We start from the raw sequence: 18,798 nt of genomic DNA, 5'->3' as shown, positions 1-18,798 counted from the left end.
ATGTGTCTTCGAATGAAGATCATTGCAGTAGCCTTATGAGCTTCGTCAATAGGTTTGTCGGCGATAGGTGTCTCGATGATGGCTCTAGTACCCTTTGCAATCAAATGGAGCTTCACGTTTTGTACCTACTTTAGATAGTTTCTTCCAGAGACTTCTAGAATGGAGAAATCGAGCTTGTTCAAGTTCGACATGTCACTAAAATAGAGGGAAAAACGTGAGTAGTCATATGGTAAGCCATAGACATATATTGTAGAACATGCAAGTTCTATAGACATGTATTGGTTTAATTTATGCATGAAAACTACAGGTTTCATGTGGTATGTTTTGGATGAAAACTTCAGGTTTCAAAGGCACTAAATTTGAAACTATAAGTTCAATTTAGTTTTTATGAACAATTAGTTCATAATGAGAGGTTCCTGCAAAAAAACACAGAATGCAATATACTAATTTGAATATAGTGGATTTGAGGTTCTTCGGGAACTTAAGTGTGAGAGCTTCGGTACTACAAAAGTATGTGATGGTTCAAAGTATAAAAATAAATTATTGAATCGTTAATGTCCAAAAGTGATCTCCAGGTCATTAATTTTGGATTCATTACCAGATTAATGGACTACAGGTCACTTTTAATTAATTCAATAAATCGGGCCATACGGGGTCGATTGTAGAAGCTAAATAATATTATTGGATTGAAAAATATAGCCCCAAAAATATTTGGGCTTGGTGCTGTGGATAAGGGGCATGGGTTAGGTGCCTTAAGTAGAAGGCAGGGCCTAAAAAAGGGCCTCGGGAGTGAACTGCAGGTCACAGGGGTGGGCCCGGCCGTGTAGGCTGGCATGTTGGGCCAATGGGGGTCACGGGTGAGGTCCAGCGTAGTGCTGGCTGTGGGTTGGGCGCGTAAGGGTTAAGCCCAGCTTTGTGGGCTGGTGCAGGCCGTGGGAAAAATCCCAGCCAACTGGCCTGGATTGGATGGCAACAGGCCAGGGCTGCAGGCCTCGTCGAGATGGACCCTAGGCCGAGTCCTGGTGGCTGTGAGGGTCAGCTGGGCTTCAGACCAGCAAGCTTGCCAACTGTGGTGGTGTGTTGCATCATGTCTAATTCCCCCTTCTTCATTTTTTTCAAATCCCCTAGAGTTTAGGAAACCCAAATTTGCTTCTAATTTAATTTGATACTTTGACTCACAAATTCCACATAACAATTTAATTGTGCAATGCATGAAACAAATATATATTGACAAATATATGAACGTATACAATATATATATATATATATATTAGAAGGAAAATATAAACATAGAGGGGTTCATGCATCATGGGGAATGTTTTCATGCTTTGTGGACATTTCAAATATCTTCTTTTATTTTAAGCGTACCTAATTAGCAGAAAACGAATAAGCCTTTGAATTTGGTGGATGATAGCCTCCTCCTACGATGCGTCAGTTCCTCAGCTTCTGGCAAGAGCGTGCTGATGACATGTTGTAGGCCTATTTGATTGATCGATTTAGGGTTTAGAGAGAAAGAGGAGGGCCAACTATGGTTAGAGAGAAGAGAGAGTGATTTAATTGTGAGGTTGTTTGATTCACCATATTGTGCCTTTATTTATAGTAGTAGGATAAGTAAAAACCTTTCCCTTTAGGATTAGGATTACAACATTTAATAGGTAATCTACTCCTAATAGAAATATAAGATACATTCCGATATCTACTAGAATTTACACAATCACATTCCTATTCTAAATATGACTACAACAGATTATGTTTTGTTAGACAAGTTATTTTCTTAACTAGACCTAAATCATAAGACAATGAACGAAAATTGATAACCTAAATCATGCATTGGTCGTGGATCGCTAATTATTGCTCACCCCCTTGATTGGTGCATGATAAGCATTATAGTCATTGACGAGTGTGATTTAATCTTTGCGCTACAAACATTTTGAAATTCGTACTAGTTTAACGCTGCTTGTATTATGTGCCCTCGAGACTTTGCAATTTAAGTTTCTTTTCTCTCAAAATATTCACTTGTTTAACGACAGTTAATGAGGTGATAAAGCTAGCTCATCACTACTTAAGCAAAGTAATGAGCAAAAATGCTCCCTTGGTATTGTCAATATCAATATATTGGTTTGAATGCATAGCTAACGTAACATTACTCTGAGCGTATATCTTCTTAAATAGTTGCATGGAGGAAAGCAAAGCACATCATGTGCATAGCAGACGTTAGACACCAAATCTTGGCCAGGCTGCTTTGCAAAGGATATTTAGCTTAATTTCAGCCTTCACCGATTTATTTTTTTATTTTAGCCATGGGTTTGGGCCACGAGGCGCGTTAGGTCAAACCTGTCACCCTTTTGAGATAATTTTTTCTCTTTCAATTTCATGAGTAATTTAAATTTATGAATTCATCCGATAAAATAAAAATTGAGTGTTGTTAGAATAAATTGTCGTGCAACAAAGTAAAGGTTAAATGTTGCTAAATCAAATAGTTTATATATAATAAATAGTTATCTTATTATATCATTTATATTATAACATGTAAATCAATAACACATTATATACAATATAATCATGTAGTCGAAGAATTTGGGAGGATGATATGACTTCCCTTTTTTATGATAATATTAGCATAGCATGGATTGAGTATTCTACTTTTTAATTTCCAAACTTTTTTATTAGTTATTTAAATAGCGATCATATATTTCTATCGACCAAGTGACTTTGTGTGTGTGTTTTATTTTTTGAGGAGAATGCATTATTGCTGGAATCTCAACAACTCTCTAAATCATACTTTATATATATATATATATATATATATATATATATATATAATCATTCCCTCATTGGATTTGTTGTTATATATTCTTAATTGTTGTTCTTTAATGTCCTTCTTAATGTATACCATTTTTCAAATATACTGACTTAGAGCATTTTTAAAGAATATGTCAAATATAATATGTTAAAATTTTATTTGATTGCTAATGAATGTGTTAAATATTTATTTATTAATATATTGGGCCTTATAGTTACATTAATTATTAAAAAATAATTAAAAATTCATCCTATTGGTTGTCAATGAGATCCATACATTAAAAAATTAAATTAAAGGCATTAGACTCCATCTTTGTTAGCGGACAAAGAAAACAACTAGAAAGCAATGACTAAATAACTCAGCTACCACGTCATATATGACATTTTCTTAGAGAACGCTTTGATGTCTTTAAGTCCTAGTTAGCGTATTTGACATCTCCTTATAGTTAATTACAAATTTAGAGTAAATGGTGCAATATTACGTGACCTATTAATCTATCTATAGGTATATGTTGTTAGTTAGTATTGAGAAAAATCTTGTAAACGTTGTAATATCTACTCTCTCTGTCTCTCTCTTTCGACGCCTTCAAATTCTAAAGATTCAGAAAGGAGAGATTCTATAATGCACATTTGTAACATGTTATGTAGTTTTTGCTAGCTTTTTTCCCTTAAAATAATAATAATAATAATAATAAAAAACCATATGGTGGCTTCACAATGGCAATCCATACTTCCGGAAATTGTGAAGACTTACAATAGCATTTTAGCCTCCTCTTAACCACTATCTTATGATTCACCAACGCTAGGAATCAAACTCATAACATGTCGTGTGAAATATAGATTTGAAATTCGTTCCCAACCACTGAATCATTCCATAGTGATTTAAACAATAAGAGCAAAAACGATCCCAATGAAAAAGGTTATATCATCAAGGGTTCGTCATCAACCATGAGGCTTTTTGACTAAGAAACTTTTCCATTTTCCAAGCATGAATGCATATATGCATGGCCCATTTGGGTCACCAACAAGAGTGGAAAACGCACGAACTGATGATGGTAGATATACATATGATTAATTGAACAAAGTTGTTAATTAATGGAATTAAGTAACATTAATTTGTTTGAATTATATGTCATCAATTACGAACTTATGTGTGCATTATTGCAGTCTAATTAATCATTAGTAATGAGTTAATCTCGTATTTAAATAATTAAACACACGTAGTGAAGGCTAACTATTCTTTTCTTTGAGGGTATGGTAGTTGTCCTAGCTTTCATCTTTGACGAACTTTTGAGGTGGTGGTGGGTTTTTGTTGTATTGCTTTTAATATATAGAAGGACTTTCTTCCCTTCTTTCAAGGTTAATGGCCTAATTAGCTTTCCTTCTTTCGGCGCGATATATATAATTAAATCTGATTAACATACAATATATATTCATAGCTTTATCTCTTTAAGACTGAATGATCATCTTTCAATTTTGAATTAAGCAAGAAAACTTTTGTCCATGCATGCATGCATGGACCTCTACGTACCAATGCATACACACACATGCCGTGTGTTACTCATGGATCCTTTTCGGATATTTATTAACGGGTGATGTTAGAAAGATCAAATTGTTAGATAATCTTTTATAAATTCAATGATGTGCCAGTTGATGGTTGAATTCATTCTTTAAATCAATTAAAAATTAGTCCAGCCATCAACCACTACATCATATACGTGATTTACAATATATGATCTAAAAATTTGTCTGGCTAACTTTTTCTTTAGTAACAGACTACTATTTGTTGACTTTTAAATTGTTGCGAGGATTTCGAGCCTTCACATTTAACTTAAAATGATAAAGAGAGACGGAGAGAGGTTGATCCTTGCTCGTTGCATTGCGTGCACCTTGTAATTCGAAATAAGTGGTCAAATTTATGGAGAAATTTTTTGTTGCGACCGGAACAAAAGTGATACATTATGTGTTATTATATAAGTGGTGAAAAATTTAATTTATTAAGTTATTAATTTTTTAATATATATATCCCATAATTTGTATAATGACACGTAATGTACCATCCTATGTTCCTGTCACATTAAAAAATCTCTCAAATCTATGAGTACTCTCTCTCTCTCTATGAAAAAAGGGTGTCAAACCTAGCCTAGACTGCATGTGAATTGTGATGTGCCCAACAACAAACTGCCGTGAATAGTAATGGTTTGTTGCGTGGAATCTTATATAGCTGGATTGATTAAGTAGTTAATTAGCAATATAATAATTTTTTACAAGTTATGAGCCCATAATTATGGAGAATATATACATTAACATGCACTAATACAACTCCGTCTTTGATTTGGTTTGCAAGAAAGATCATTACGACTCCCTTAATTTTCTTGGAATACATCATATATATATGCATGCATGAAGCATCTCAAACAATCATTGTACTTTCTTGTTATTTTAACAACATTCTAATTTAAAGAAAAGGAAGATTGTAGTCCAAGTAAACATATATTTGATACAATGATCATAATCCATGTGGGTCTTACATGTTCTTTCCACTCTCACACAATTGTTTGGCTTTAAAGGTCAAAGAATTACTTATTGATTATGCACCTGGTAGCAGCTGACAGTTAGGTGTCATGCGTATGTTCTTCCAGTTCGAAGTTGTGGGTATGCCCTAGCGCTGGTGGTGAGAGTAATCAATCTCCCCCTAAACTTTTAATAGAAAACTTCATTTTAATCCTTAAAAAAGATGAGTTTTAGACTATAACCTTGTGTAAGATTAAAATCCAATTTTAGTCCCCTAGTACATTTAATCATATCATTTATTAGCTATATTTTGATGTTTTATTTATCTTTTTATTTTTATTTTAATGTATTAATTACATTTAAATTTAATTTTTATTTCATTCATCATAATATATTTTAATGTCTACATTTAGGGAACTAATTTTTTTTATAATATATATTCCGATATAACAATTTTTTATGTTCTTCATTTAGGTACATTAATACATTTGAATATTTTGGTATATCCATCGGTACAAACATATAATTACATTGATTCAATATAATGCATTTCGGTCAATATAATGCATTTCATTACGTACATTTTGGTACACACATTTGAGTATTGACTTTTAGGTACATTAATTCAATATATTATATTTCGGTACATACATTTAGGTACGTACATTTTGGTACATACATTTCGGTATTGACATTTAGGTACATACATTTTGGTATTGACATTTAGGTATGTACATTTTGGTACATACATTTCATACGTACATACATTTCGGTATTGACATTTAGGTACATACATTTCGGTATTGACGTTTAGGTACGTACATTTTGGTACATATATTTCGGTATTGACATTTAGGTACATTAACTCAATATAATACATTTAGGTTCATTATAATATATTTCGGTACAATCATGTAGGTACAATATTTCGGTACAAAAAAGTCAATTATATATTTCGGCACAATCATTTCTGTACACTAATGTATTTATATATTTTTGTATCACAAATTTCTTTTAATATTTTCTCATTTACATTCATTTATCATTAAAAAACTAAATATGTGCATATTAATAAAATTAAAATTTAATGTGGAGAGATTAATTAAAAATACACATTAAATAACAAAAACTGAATGTAAATTTTGATAAAAGTACACTTCAAGGATTAAATTGAATATATAATCTAGCACCAGGTTTTTTTTTTTAAATTTTAATTTTTTACAAGGACTAATGTTCACAAACCACAACTTTTAATTACCCAAGAAAATGATGAATTTGAATGATACATGGTTGTTTAGGTATAAGATAAACTAACATGTTTATTTATTTGGAATGCAAGTAGTCATGAATGACAATAATACATTAATTTCAACAATCCTCCGTGGTTATCTCATACTTGCTTGTTTACGTATGACATACATAATCTTAATGTGAGGAAAACTTACTATTTCAATATTTATTCCATGTTAGTAAACTCATGATATATAAAAAATTTAGGAATGTGACATTCAATATCGGTATTTTTTCTTGATTGTTCATGTATTACAACAATTTTTACGTGCCGTGCGGTAAAATACTGTTAGAGGGACCAAATTTAACTCTCGTTGGAGATTGCTTTATCTAAAACACACTTATGGTTATAAGCGATTTTACTGAAAGTGTTTCTATTATTAACGCAATCAAATTTTTTATAAAAATCCTAGTGTTTTTCCTTTCGTGAAGAAGCATCCACCACCTGCTTTTCCAGAAAACGCTTTGGCAATTTCAGAGGCATTTCCAAACAAAACCTTAGTTTGATCAGTTCAACAACCACAACCCAAATCCCAAAACCCAAATCGGGTTTATCCATGAGGCCCATATATTTGTCCGGCCCATATGCCTGCAACCAAATCCAATACGGCCCATATGTCTGCAACCAAATCCAATGCGCTCACCGAAAAAAAAAAAAAATAAATAAAAATTGGCGGGCGCAAAAATTTCATTTTTTCAAAAAATAGTCCGACGCTCCCTCTTTCCTCACACGCTCCTCAGTCCTTAGCAAATGGACGGCAAACCAGAGGAGTCCGTACGGACGAAGATGGAGTCGCTACGGATGGCCTGCGAGAGTGAGATTCCTATCCACCAGCAGGATTTGGATGCCTTCACGGCGTCGTTTCGGGATTCCCTGGCTTCCGTCCGCGCTACCGCACAAGAAACCCTCCAGTCCCAAGGTCCAGCTTCTCATTTAACTCTTTAATATACTCGATTTGTCAAAAAGCACTTCAATTTAGGGTTTATATTTGTGTTTTTGTTGTCATTCGTGCATAAATTAGGGTTCTTGAGCAGAGTTAGGATGTGTGGTTGGTGCGAAATTAGGGTTTCGGATTTAAATTTTTGTACATCTCATTTGGCTGAAGTTTGTTTTCTTTTGAATAAGTGCAGGTAAATTAGGAGAGGCTAAAGCTAAATTGAGGGAAGCTGAGGATGATTTGTTTAAAGCCCTAGCAGGTATATTTCTGCATTTTGTATTTATAATTTTAATGGAAATTAGAAATTACTGGGGAAAATTTGTAGTTAAAATTGCAAAGAAATTACACAAATTTTGTGAAAGCTAATCAATTTAGTTGCTGCTTTTGCTATGATTAGCTGTAATCTTTTTTCTTTTAAGATATTTTGTTTCTTCAAATTAATCTGTGTTAGTTTATATTTCTTATTATTCTTTGTAGTGAAGACCCGTAAAGAGGCCAAGCGAATGGCATTGATGGAGGCCATTGAAGCTAGGAAAGCTAGAATTGGAGTACTTAAGAGAACAGTGCAAGATCAAAGGGCTAAGAGGGATGAATATGCTGCAATCCTTTCTCAGCAATCTTTCGGTAATTTCCTCTTATTATTTCAGTTATTGGATTATTGCTGGTTTTTGGTTATAGCTTTCTATCATTTTTATAGTTATTAATAGTTAAACTTTTTCTCTTTGTTTGATTGCATTCTGGCTTTGTTAAAGGAGGGAGACTCGGTATTTCAAGGGACATCAATATATAATTGTGATTCCAAATTTTGTTACTTTTCTTAAATTTTAGTAACGTTCAAACTTTGGCAGAATCTGAAGAAAATTGTATCCCAGACAGAAAGGATGAAATAAAAGAGGCCATCTCGTGGTATAATAGGGTTCTTGGTTTCTACATTGAAGGCGGATATGGTAATTTAAGTTATTTGATTGTGCAATATTTCTCATATACTGTTTATGGGGAATGACATACATCCGTCTGTGACTAGGTGTAAAATTCACATTCAAAAACATTAGTTTGAAGAATCCAGATCAGGAATTCTGTTTCACTGTTCGCCATGCATATGATACTTACACCTGTAAGTATTGTCCCTCTTATTTGTAGGTTATAGTTTAATCTTGAATGTACATCTTATATTGTCTATCTCCAACTTTCTAATTTTGCATTTCTTTTAATGTTTAGTGTTAGATTGTGATCCGTACTTGAACGAGACCAAAGAGATGATTCGCGAATTGAACAGAACCAATGAGTTATTTAAATTTGCCAGAGATATGAGAGTGAAGTTTCAAGATGCTGCAGCTCAAGGTAGGCCTTCTCTCTTGTATTTCCCTAAAATCTTCTGTGCTGGAAGGGGAACATCCTCAAATAATGGCCCCGTATATTATTCTAAAAGCTGTTTTAGTTCCTGACTCTACTGCACTTATTGATATACGGTATTGATTTTTGTGTCCATTATGGCTCAACAGGATTACCAGCTGTTCTTCCTCAAGATTCTTCCACAGTTTCTGGGTCTGCTCCAGTTTTGTCTGTCTCAACTGAGAGAAGTGAATCTCCGGCCAAGATTTATGACCACCAAGTTCAATACGGAGAAGAAAATAGACATTTCAAGAAACCAAACCATGGGAAGGGGAGTAGAGCAGCAATTCTATCTCCTGCCTCTGCATTATCTATTCGTCGGTCTCCTCGTTTAAGGGTATTTCCTTATTTTGGTTTATAGGTTTCATTTTCTTTTCTAAGTTTCTGCTTGCTATTTATTTTCATTGCTCGCAGTTCTTTAATGCTTTGCAATAATCTTTGTTTCCTTTTTGGAAAATATAACTGGTGATGTAGAATTCCTTTGATAACATCTATTGAAAACCATGGCAGGTCAAGAAATGAAGATGGGAGGAGACACTTGACAACGTTGAATGTTTATAATTCACAACCCAAGATGCTTAATGATGTTGATGTTTGACTTGTCAGCCAGGAAACTTGATTTCTGTGTGTAGTAGACAGAAAGAAAGAGCTTCATTGTTAAGAGTTGCAGCCCAACTTGACAGCACCACCTTGTTGCTGGGTTTGTTTCACTCGTGTACTCAGCGTCTTCCTTGAACGGAACAGCTAATCCGTAATGAATATGTAAGCCTTGTAATCCACAACCTTCTTTGCTAGTGAACGTGTGTGTTTCACTTGTATTTTCATCGTATCCTAGATTTCGGTGTATTATCATTTCATGAATTGTGTTTTTACTGTGTAGTAGATGGCATGGGTTATGAGAATGTATCTTTGTTTCCCTTCTTCACAATTTGTTCGGTTGTAGTTTCACTTTCACCTTCCCATGACACACAGGATGTCTTCTGGTATCTCATTTTTGTTGGTTTTGATCATGCAGTTTACGGTAAATTATGATATAACTACTCTGATATTACTGATATTTTTTATCCAATTGCCAGAATTTTTTGGTTTTTGGCAACCGTGGCTTGAACCTTGTCCCTGCCTTGACATTAGGGATATGTCCAGGTGACGAGCAAGAATTATATACGCTAGTGGGATGTATGATTTTGGTTATGGATTTCTCAAGTTCATATTGTTCGATGTGTAAGTCCTTGATTTAAATATTTGACTGTATATACTGCCACAGATATACATCATTATGCTCTGAATTTATCTATCATGTTTTCGGAGAATACAAGCAGGCAAAATTGCATCTAGAAGTCGAATTTCAGATTTTGTTATGTAAATATCGATTTTCTTGTATGAAAACAGTGACAACATAGGGTATGTAAGTTCTTTCAGTTATTAATTACCTTGGAATTTATACATTCTTTTCTCTATTTGGGTGGTGGGAGGAATTTATCAGTGTCACGGTCGCACCACCAAGTGATGATTCTTTGGTTCCGGAGTCTGATCATTATGTAGTCTCCATATACTAAGCCTCTCTAACTACCTTTTGCTTATATAAATCCCCTTATATACATGGCTGAATGGCAGAGGTATGGAATACACATTTTTCTCGTTGTTCTTAAGCTGTTGGTTGAGAAAGTCGTCTATGGATTAGCAGACGAGTCTGCTTCCACAACTTACGAGCTTCAGATTCATCGTTTGCTAGTTTCGAGCAGGTGCTTTCGTTGCAGTCTGCAAAGTATCTCCCACTCACTCCTTCCAGCTCCGGGCTTAAAGCAACATAGCACGTTGTTGAAGCACCCTGAGATGTCGATTTTAGTAACTTGGACGCGATGAAGAACACAGAATCTGCATGTAAACAAAAAGGTTCCGAGAAGTTAGATTTCGTTCTGCAAAACTGTATGATGTCATTCACATGTAAGCTTAGATCAAAGGAATGAATCCATGCCTGTGATAAAGCCCTTATGAGCTCGCATAATTCCCGTCTTCACAATTCCCGGATGTATGGCATTGATCGTTACTCTTGCATTTCTTGCCTGTAACGTTTAAGAAACGTCCTGGTTAGAGATTGTTATATATAACCGGCGCATTACAAAAAAAAATCTTCGAAAAATGGTAGCTACCTTCAGCTGTCTTGCCAGTTCCTTGGCATGCAATATGTTAGCCAATTTGGATTGAGCATATGCTTTTGTACCATTATAACTGCATGAACAAACACGATTAGTGCTTGTACGGATATTACTAATCACGCCTTAGTAATGGTTAATTAGGATTAAGTGTGTGATTAATTTACTTGTTAGGGTTGAGCAATTGGTTGAAGGAGAAGTCATCTCTCTTAACCCAGCTGTGGATCACAGAAGAAACGTTGATTATTCTCCCTCGGATGCCGGTCTGAGCTGCTGTTTCCACCATTTTTTCCAGCAGCTTTTCTGTCAAAAAATGGTGTCCTGCCAAAGAAAAGGACTGAATGGTCATGCGCTTTCCCAAATGGGCTGTTTTTTTTTTGTCACGGGCAAGAATGAAAAGGGGTTCTTGTAGAGAATCCAAAAACGTGCCTTGTGGTCCATTTCACACATACTCTAGGCCACATGAGCATGCCCAAGTTTTCTTGGCATCTTTTGGAAGGGAGCAAAAGGTTGGTGTTATCTACACCCTCTTTTTATCTCACACATTGTTTTAAATTTATGACTGTCAGATTGAATAAATTGAAGAAGGTCAAAATATAGAAATTAACAAAATGTGTGTGAGAAGTAAAAATGGATGTGTGGATAGAACCACTCAAAACAAAATTTGTACTCCAGCAATTGAGGCCATTGCTTGCATGTGAATACCTCATTCATGTCCCAAACTACGGTTTTTTTGGGTAGTTCACAGTCATTGTCCGTGTGATATTACTGATTCATATGTTTTAATATGAGTAAACGATGTATGTTTTTTTCCTTACAAATGCAGACTAATATCATTAGAATGTAGTATTAGTGGCAACTAAATGACATAATTAGTTGTCCGTGAACTTATAATATATAATATTAATAAATGAATACGCGTGTTATGGAAGAGGATCCCCTCCTGAGCTCAGGATGGGGATCCTCCTAACCAATTCATCCGGACCGTTCAAATTTAATCTAACGGCTCCAAACAAGGGGACCCTCTAAAAGTTATAATAATTGCAACCATTGGATTAAATTTGACTGTCCGGATGGGTTGGTCAGGAGGATCCCCATCCCGAGCTCAGGAGAGGATCCTTTTCCGCGTGTTATAACAAGAAAAATTTTGTAACACTAGGTGGTTGTGTGATGGTCTAACATAAAAAAATTTCATGGGTAGTGAAATAGAAGTTACCCAAGTAATTTGTAGCAAATGTCATCTCAATTTTGTCTTCAGAATATTCCAAAGCCTGAGAAAACATCCCACCATTGTTTCTGCAAATTGTGCAGATTTCATACATTAGAGCCAACCAAAAACACAAACACACATATATTCATACATATATATGCATATATGTATGTATGTATGTGTGTGTGTGTGTGTGTGTGTAAATGAAAAAAACTTACATGAGGATGTTGAGGGGAAGTCTTAGAGCTAAGAACTCAGAACAAAATCGATCAACAGAAGCAAGTGAGCTCAGGTCAATCTCCAAGATTATAACCTCAGCCTCTGGACTCTCCCTTTGAATCCCCTCCTTCACTTCCGCTGCCTTCGATAAATCTCTGGCCGGAATCACGACCCTAACTCCTCTCTTTGCCACCACTCTTGCCGTTTCAGCTCCGATCCCTGATGTTGCTCCTGTAATTCCCAGGTAATAGAGTAATTAATTAATTAATTAGGGTAAATAGTGCATGATTAAATGGTCCAGAAAGCAGTTGTGATATAGAGAGCAACTCTGAACCAATGGGAGAATACTATTCAAAAGAGACAAAAACCATATCTTGCTAGGGCCAAAAAGAACCACTTGCAAGAAATTAATATACAACTTAAATTCCTTGCATGGAATATATGTATTCATTAAAATAGTAATTAAAATATTCTAGCGTATCAAAATTTGGTGGGATTGGACAGGAATTTAGGTATGTTTTTATATTTTTCAGGATTATTGTGATGACCTTTATGTTTCCATCCAAGAAAGCATGGATTGAAGAGTTCTTCTGTAAACGGTCCCTTCATTTTTCATATCATTATGAAGCGAAACAAATGAGATCGGGGAGAAGAAGAATTGTTTAGAGAGAGATATAAAGGGTTAAAAAAAATGAATAAGTCTTTGAATTATGTTACTGAAAATTAACAAAAACATTATAAAAAAAAAATTAAAAAAAAAGAAAATACGACACATATCCAAATTAATGGAGCAAAATAAGGTGAGAGAGATAATAGAAATATGGTTAGAAATATGTATATGTATACATATATTCATGAGACTGAAAAACTAAGAGAATGCTATCGATAACAGTAAAAACCTTTTTTCATGTAACTGCAGTAAAGGCCACTGAAAAACCAGAGAGAGAGAGAGAGAGAGAGAGAGAGATTGAAAGAGAGCCTGAAAAATCTGAAATCAACCATACACTATATATATATATATATATTCATGTGTTCCAATGTTTTTCTGATCAGAAATCTCTTCGACCTTTGTTTAGTGAAAATTATCAACAAGGGATACATATAGAACATATTTGGAAAAATTGCATCCAAATTACCATGCAATTGTAAAGGATAATGAGATGCATGTGTGTGCATATTTGTAATTTGCTCATATTACTATCTATAATTCTCTTGGGTTTTATAAGAGATGGTTGGTTCTGATAAACTAACCAGTGATTATGGCAGTGAGTTGAGAAGGGACTGAGGAAGAACAATCCCGAGTGACTTGCTCAGCAGTTGATTTTGAGCCATAACCACTTGGCCCTGCAATTCCTGCCAAGTACCTTAGTGTCTCCTTCATGGGGCTCCCAAAAACAAAGAATCCTAGCTAGAAACTGCAATTCTGCAAGAAAGTGCTACTTTTGGTGGAAAATCACATAAATTTATAGTGCATATATACAGAAGACAAGTATTTTTAGGGCACCGATTGGACCACCCTAGTTAGGGTGGTCTCAACCAATAAACACAATTTGTAGAATTTTCTGATACCAGTCAAATGAAAATGATTGGTTGAGGTGGGCTATGTGTTTTTGAGCATTTACAACTTTAGGGTTTAGAGGAAAAACCCTATTCAGAAAAAAAATTCACCCATTACTTTTTGTCTTTGTTTAATCTAATTATTACTGTCTGTGCCCCTCATTGAGTGGCTTCCATTTGTATATATTTTGTGATGGATAGGATGTGAGTTTGTCATTTCCAGTGGCATGACTTTCAATTTCAAGTGCATTTTATTGCTTACCATTATGTAAAATTAATCATCATCCATCCCAATTCACAAAAAGAAAAAGTATCAATATTGTAGTATATTCTCAAGTAAAATGGTGGTTGAATGTTGCCCGCACCTTTATTATCTTCTGAACTTGGATCTGCTTGGTTTGGATAGCCACGAGTAAACTTTGCGTATTAGATAATATCTTCTTATCCAATCATCTCAGAGAAATTACTGTCCTCTGATGCCGGCCAAAGCTAAAGGAAAGTAATAATAATGATGTTGTGCTTAGTTATTAGGCGTTTGATTGCTTGTTTAAGTGTAAATTAAGATTAATCAACCATGCATGTTAACTTCAGAAGTCTAATCTTACTGTGCATGAGAAACATGACAGCATTTGGCATATACCCATGTCACTGATACATCATCTATAATATTGCTGCCGTGGAATGGCTGATTAGGTTAGGTTTTTTTGTTTATTTATCACATTTAGCAATATCTCAGATAGTGATGTGGCCTCACTTGTTAGCGATGATTTTGATGTGGTCTCTCTTGGTGGCAATGACTCTGTGTATGCTTCGATACAGGTTTTTTTCTTTTCTTTTTTCAAACTTCGGTTTCTATCCTATATGCTGCCCATGCATACATAGTACTCAAACTACATCCACCAAATTGAAAATTTTAGAAAGAAAAAAAAAGGTGTAGATTAGAAAGCCCTACACACGTGCACACGTAGGAAATGATCTTGTAGATGATAATTACACTACATGCAATCGTTGATAATTTGAATTTTATGAGACAACAGAGAATTTACCATTTAAATGTGGACTTTTGCATATATTGGCCATAGATATGTATAAGTGGCATAGACAAAAATGCTTTGTTTGCGTGCGATATGTCCTCTCCACGTCTCTACTTTAGTCCTTTTTGTCCCCATAGCCATTTCATTTTTCCAAACTTTTGTGTTGAGAAATAATCATGATAGACGGTGTTGGATCTTTGATGGACTAAAAGAGAGCAATGAGGTTGACTCCTCAGCAATGGAGTGTGAACTGGCTATTGCACAAGGGTCCCATTGTGTTTCCAAACTTGCATACACCTCTCATGACAGGCCACACACGAAGATGCACTTCTTTCTCACTCACTTTCTCTATTTACATCCAATGCTTCGTATACTTTTACAATAAAACTACTCGGACACACAAAATCGACACACTTATCAACACAATGTTCGGTAAATTTGAGCTCTATCATTATAGGTAAGATTCACTTATATTAGAAACTATGTTAACAAATATGTTAATTTTGTGTTTACGAATAAATCACTTACACTGCGTTAATTTTGTATTTACGAATAAATCACTTGCACTTTATGTCCAAAATTTCTTACCCTAACTTTATTTGCTTCATATTCATGACATGGTATGCTAAAAAGTGTAAACACTAAAGTCCATATATTGGACTGAAAAAGCCATTTGTTTGGGTACATATGCGCATATATACATGCACGCTTGCAGCTTGTAGGATACAAAAGGTAAAGAAGGATGAGAGAATGTGAATGGCTTTAACTTGTTTTCGAATTCGAACTATTTTTGCATGTAGTTTTGTCGTGCGCGTGACCTATGAGAACAATGCTTTTTTTGGAGAAATTTATACTTCTATTTCTATACCATGTTATATATATCTATTTCTATACCATGTTATATATATCTTGCAGGAGATGAATCATCTTCTACTCTCTTCATTTAGAAGACAATCTTATAATATCTTATTAAGATAAATATTATATTGTTGTCGCTGATAAAATCAAGCATTTTTACTAAAGTTACTTGATTAATTAAGCGTCCATATCTACAGTCTAACGACAAATCCAACCACCATAGTTCATTTTTAGGGTTTATCTTAATGCTAAACCAACCCCAAATCTAAACCACAAACTCAATATATGTTAGTTTCACTCGATAAATCCATGTTTAAAACTAGACTAATTCAAAATCATGATAAACTCGTTTTATTAAAACATAAATATCAAATTTTGACTAATTTTTGTTGATCACTAAACTTCCATCTTCTAATTCAATATTATAAGTTTGTAGGGTAATGTAGAATAAATGGCCGAATGGATTAAAGAGGGAATGAACTGATGAAAGACAAAGAGACAGTGGGAATTTGCAGATTTGGGGTCCGAGTTTCGAATTGAAGCCATGATACCTTTTTGGAAAAGGGAACAATATCGTGGTTCCAATTGCTGTGATATATGATGGATTTTAACCATTTGAGGCCGTTTAGGCTTCCAAAACAACATTTTAATTTCTGAAATAATAAGCAGACCTTTCGATTTCCGTCCGATTAATGTTGTTTTAATTATCAAAGTCCTTTGAGTTGTTCCTACCGTTGTAACCTTTTATTTATGTCATAGGATGCTTCAATTGTAATTATTCAAGAATTAATCAAATACAAACCCTTTAGGTTTTCTCTCAGAACCTAATGGACTCCAGATCTAATTCTTCAAGAGCTTACATTGGTAACCCTTTTGTTTACTTAGTGTTGCGTCATAGGGTCTTGTTTTATGATTTTAAATGACTCTAATCAATTAGTTGAAAATTGGGGCTTATTCTTTTCCCGATTCTTACTTATGCTAAGCACAAAATTAGTATATATAAATATCTTTTATTCAAAAAAGCACAAAATTATGAAATAAACAAAGGAGAAAAATACAACTTGATATATTATTTTCTTTCTAATTTTGGAGGTGGATACGTACCTACTTAATGTGATTCATGTGATAGATTAATTAAGAAAAGGTGGTACACTTTATACGTTAAAAAACATAGATTTAGTAGATCAAAATCTATTAAAATAAGACTATTAGTTCAATAACTTAATTCCTAATCATCTTTTGATATTGTTGGTCAACTTAGTTACTATTCCAAATAAATGGCCAACAACTCCACCAAACTAATATTGGTCAAGAAGTCTATGAGAGGTTAGAACACAATCTCCACCTAACCTAAAGAAAATGATGTTATTTTTTCAACAACCCGTAATTCACTTAAGAATGTGGTCACATTTTCTCATTGATAATTTGATAGGGAAGAAAATTGAAATGAGTCCAAAGGAACCAAAGGCCCCAAGTGTTAAAAAGATGTCTCCTCCCTCCACAAAAATTCATACCTGAATTGATGCGTTCTGTATATCTTTAAATTCCCATTGCCGACAAACCCTAATTTTTTTCCTCATATCAATCATATCAACCAACCCTTTTTGCCATCCATGAAGATTAAGGAAAAAGGTTTAATCTTGATGACTGCCACTCACAAGCCAACCATTGGATAACTAATTAAGGGACCGTCACAAGTGAGTAGTTTTCAGTGTGTTCATAACATGATCACACAACGTTATTATTTCAAGTTATAACACCTAAATTCGTATTTTTATAAATATATTCTGAATGTGGAACAAATAAACTATATTATGAGAAATTTTATTTGAACCTATGTAACATCTTTTTACACCTAGCTTAAATTTAAATTGTTAATTGTCTATTTTGTCCTATTGCATAATTAATATTAAGTACAAAATGAAATTAATAATAAAACTCAAATTTATCAATAAACCCATTAAAACCCTACCATCACTTCTTGTTTATCCTACGTTCATTCTGACTAAAACCCTAATAGGTCTTGTAGAGAAAAACAAGTTTTTTTTATTGATGGATGGTGATTTTGAAGTTTTGAATCCTCCAACTAAGGTATGACTCAATTTATGAATATTTTGTTCGTTTGATTTGAATTTTTTTTTAAGTTTAGAAGATGAGTATTTGGGTTTCAATTTTTTTCATCAATCCCGAATGGTTTGTTAAACTTTTTGCAATTGGAAAATTCTATAGGAAAAACTTCTTACCAATGTTCTTAGATTATAAACTTCCTTGCTTGTTGATAAGTATAAGAGGATGAATTGTTTGATTTTGTTACTTATGCATATCAATAGAAAGAAAAAAAAAGGCAAATGTCTGGGTTTGATAGCAGGAAAAAAAAAAAAAAAGTCGTCATGAAAATGCTTGTTGGAAGAAGGGGGGGGGGGGCAAAGACGCCTCTTTTTAAAAAAAAAAATAAAAAATCAATTACAGATGTTATTTATAAATGGAATGAGTGTAAAGATAACTTAGCATTTTGAAATGGGTTTGAAAGGGTAGTTTAGGTAATAAATTTGAGTTTAAAGAGAGATTAATTCTTTAATAAAAAATAATATGGGTGAAGAGAATAAATTTGGTGTAGAAAGATGTTAAATGAGTTTAAATAAAATTTCTCATATATTATCCATCTTTGTTAAAACACGTAAAATCATACATTATCTAACTTTTGTGTTTTCCGATACCATAAAAGTTTCTCACAAATTTATCCTCACAAGAAGAGTCAATCACGGGAGAAATTGTATTATAAGCTAGATTATTAATTATGATCTCTCACCTATGCTAAAAAGCTAATTTAC

The 18,798-nt window shown here is 33.9% G+C and overlaps 2 protein-coding genes across 2 annotated transcripts; one reads left to right on the top strand and one right to left on the bottom strand.

The window, feature by feature from the left end:
• The first annotated feature begins 7,304 nt into the window (after window positions 1–7,304).
• On the top strand, window positions 7,305–9,856 carry LOC137711092 (kinetochore protein SPC25 homolog). Its single transcript, XM_068450295.1, has 8 exons — window positions 7,305–7,526; window positions 7,738–7,803; window positions 8,022–8,168; window positions 8,393–8,491; window positions 8,569–8,658; window positions 8,763–8,885; window positions 9,047–9,273; window positions 9,447–9,856. The coding sequence occupies exons 1-8, from the start codon at window positions 7,358–7,360 to the stop codon at window positions 9,456–9,458; spliced, it is 933 nt and encodes a 310-aa protein (XP_068306396.1). The 5' UTR covers window positions 7,305–7,357; the 3' UTR covers window positions 9,459–9,856.
• Window positions 9,857–10,338: 482 nt separating this feature from the next.
• LOC137711093 (short-chain dehydrogenase TIC 32 B, chloroplastic-like) lies at window positions 10,339–13,939 on the bottom strand. The gene is made up of 7 exons (XM_068450296.1): window positions 13,770–13,939; window positions 12,518–12,749; window positions 12,306–12,385; window positions 11,257–11,410; window positions 11,087–11,165; window positions 10,912–10,999; window positions 10,339–10,811 (listed from the first exon to the last, which is right to left on the bottom strand). The coding sequence occupies exons 1-7, from the start codon at window positions 13,897–13,899 to the stop codon at window positions 10,582–10,584; spliced, it is 993 nt and encodes a 330-aa protein (XP_068306397.1). The 5' UTR covers window positions 13,900–13,939; the 3' UTR covers window positions 10,339–10,581.
• Window positions 13,940–18,798: the final 4,859 nt, after the last annotated feature.

Source organism: Pyrus communis, chromosome 12 (assembly GCF_963583255.1).
Source record: "Pyrus communis chromosome 12, drPyrComm1.1, whole genome shotgun sequence".
Classification (NCBI taxonomy): Eukaryota; Viridiplantae; Streptophyta; class Magnoliopsida; order Rosales; family Rosaceae; genus Pyrus; species Pyrus communis.
The sequence above is the reverse complement of the archived record's forward strand: the minus strand, read 5'-3'. Positions and strand labels throughout refer to the sequence as shown.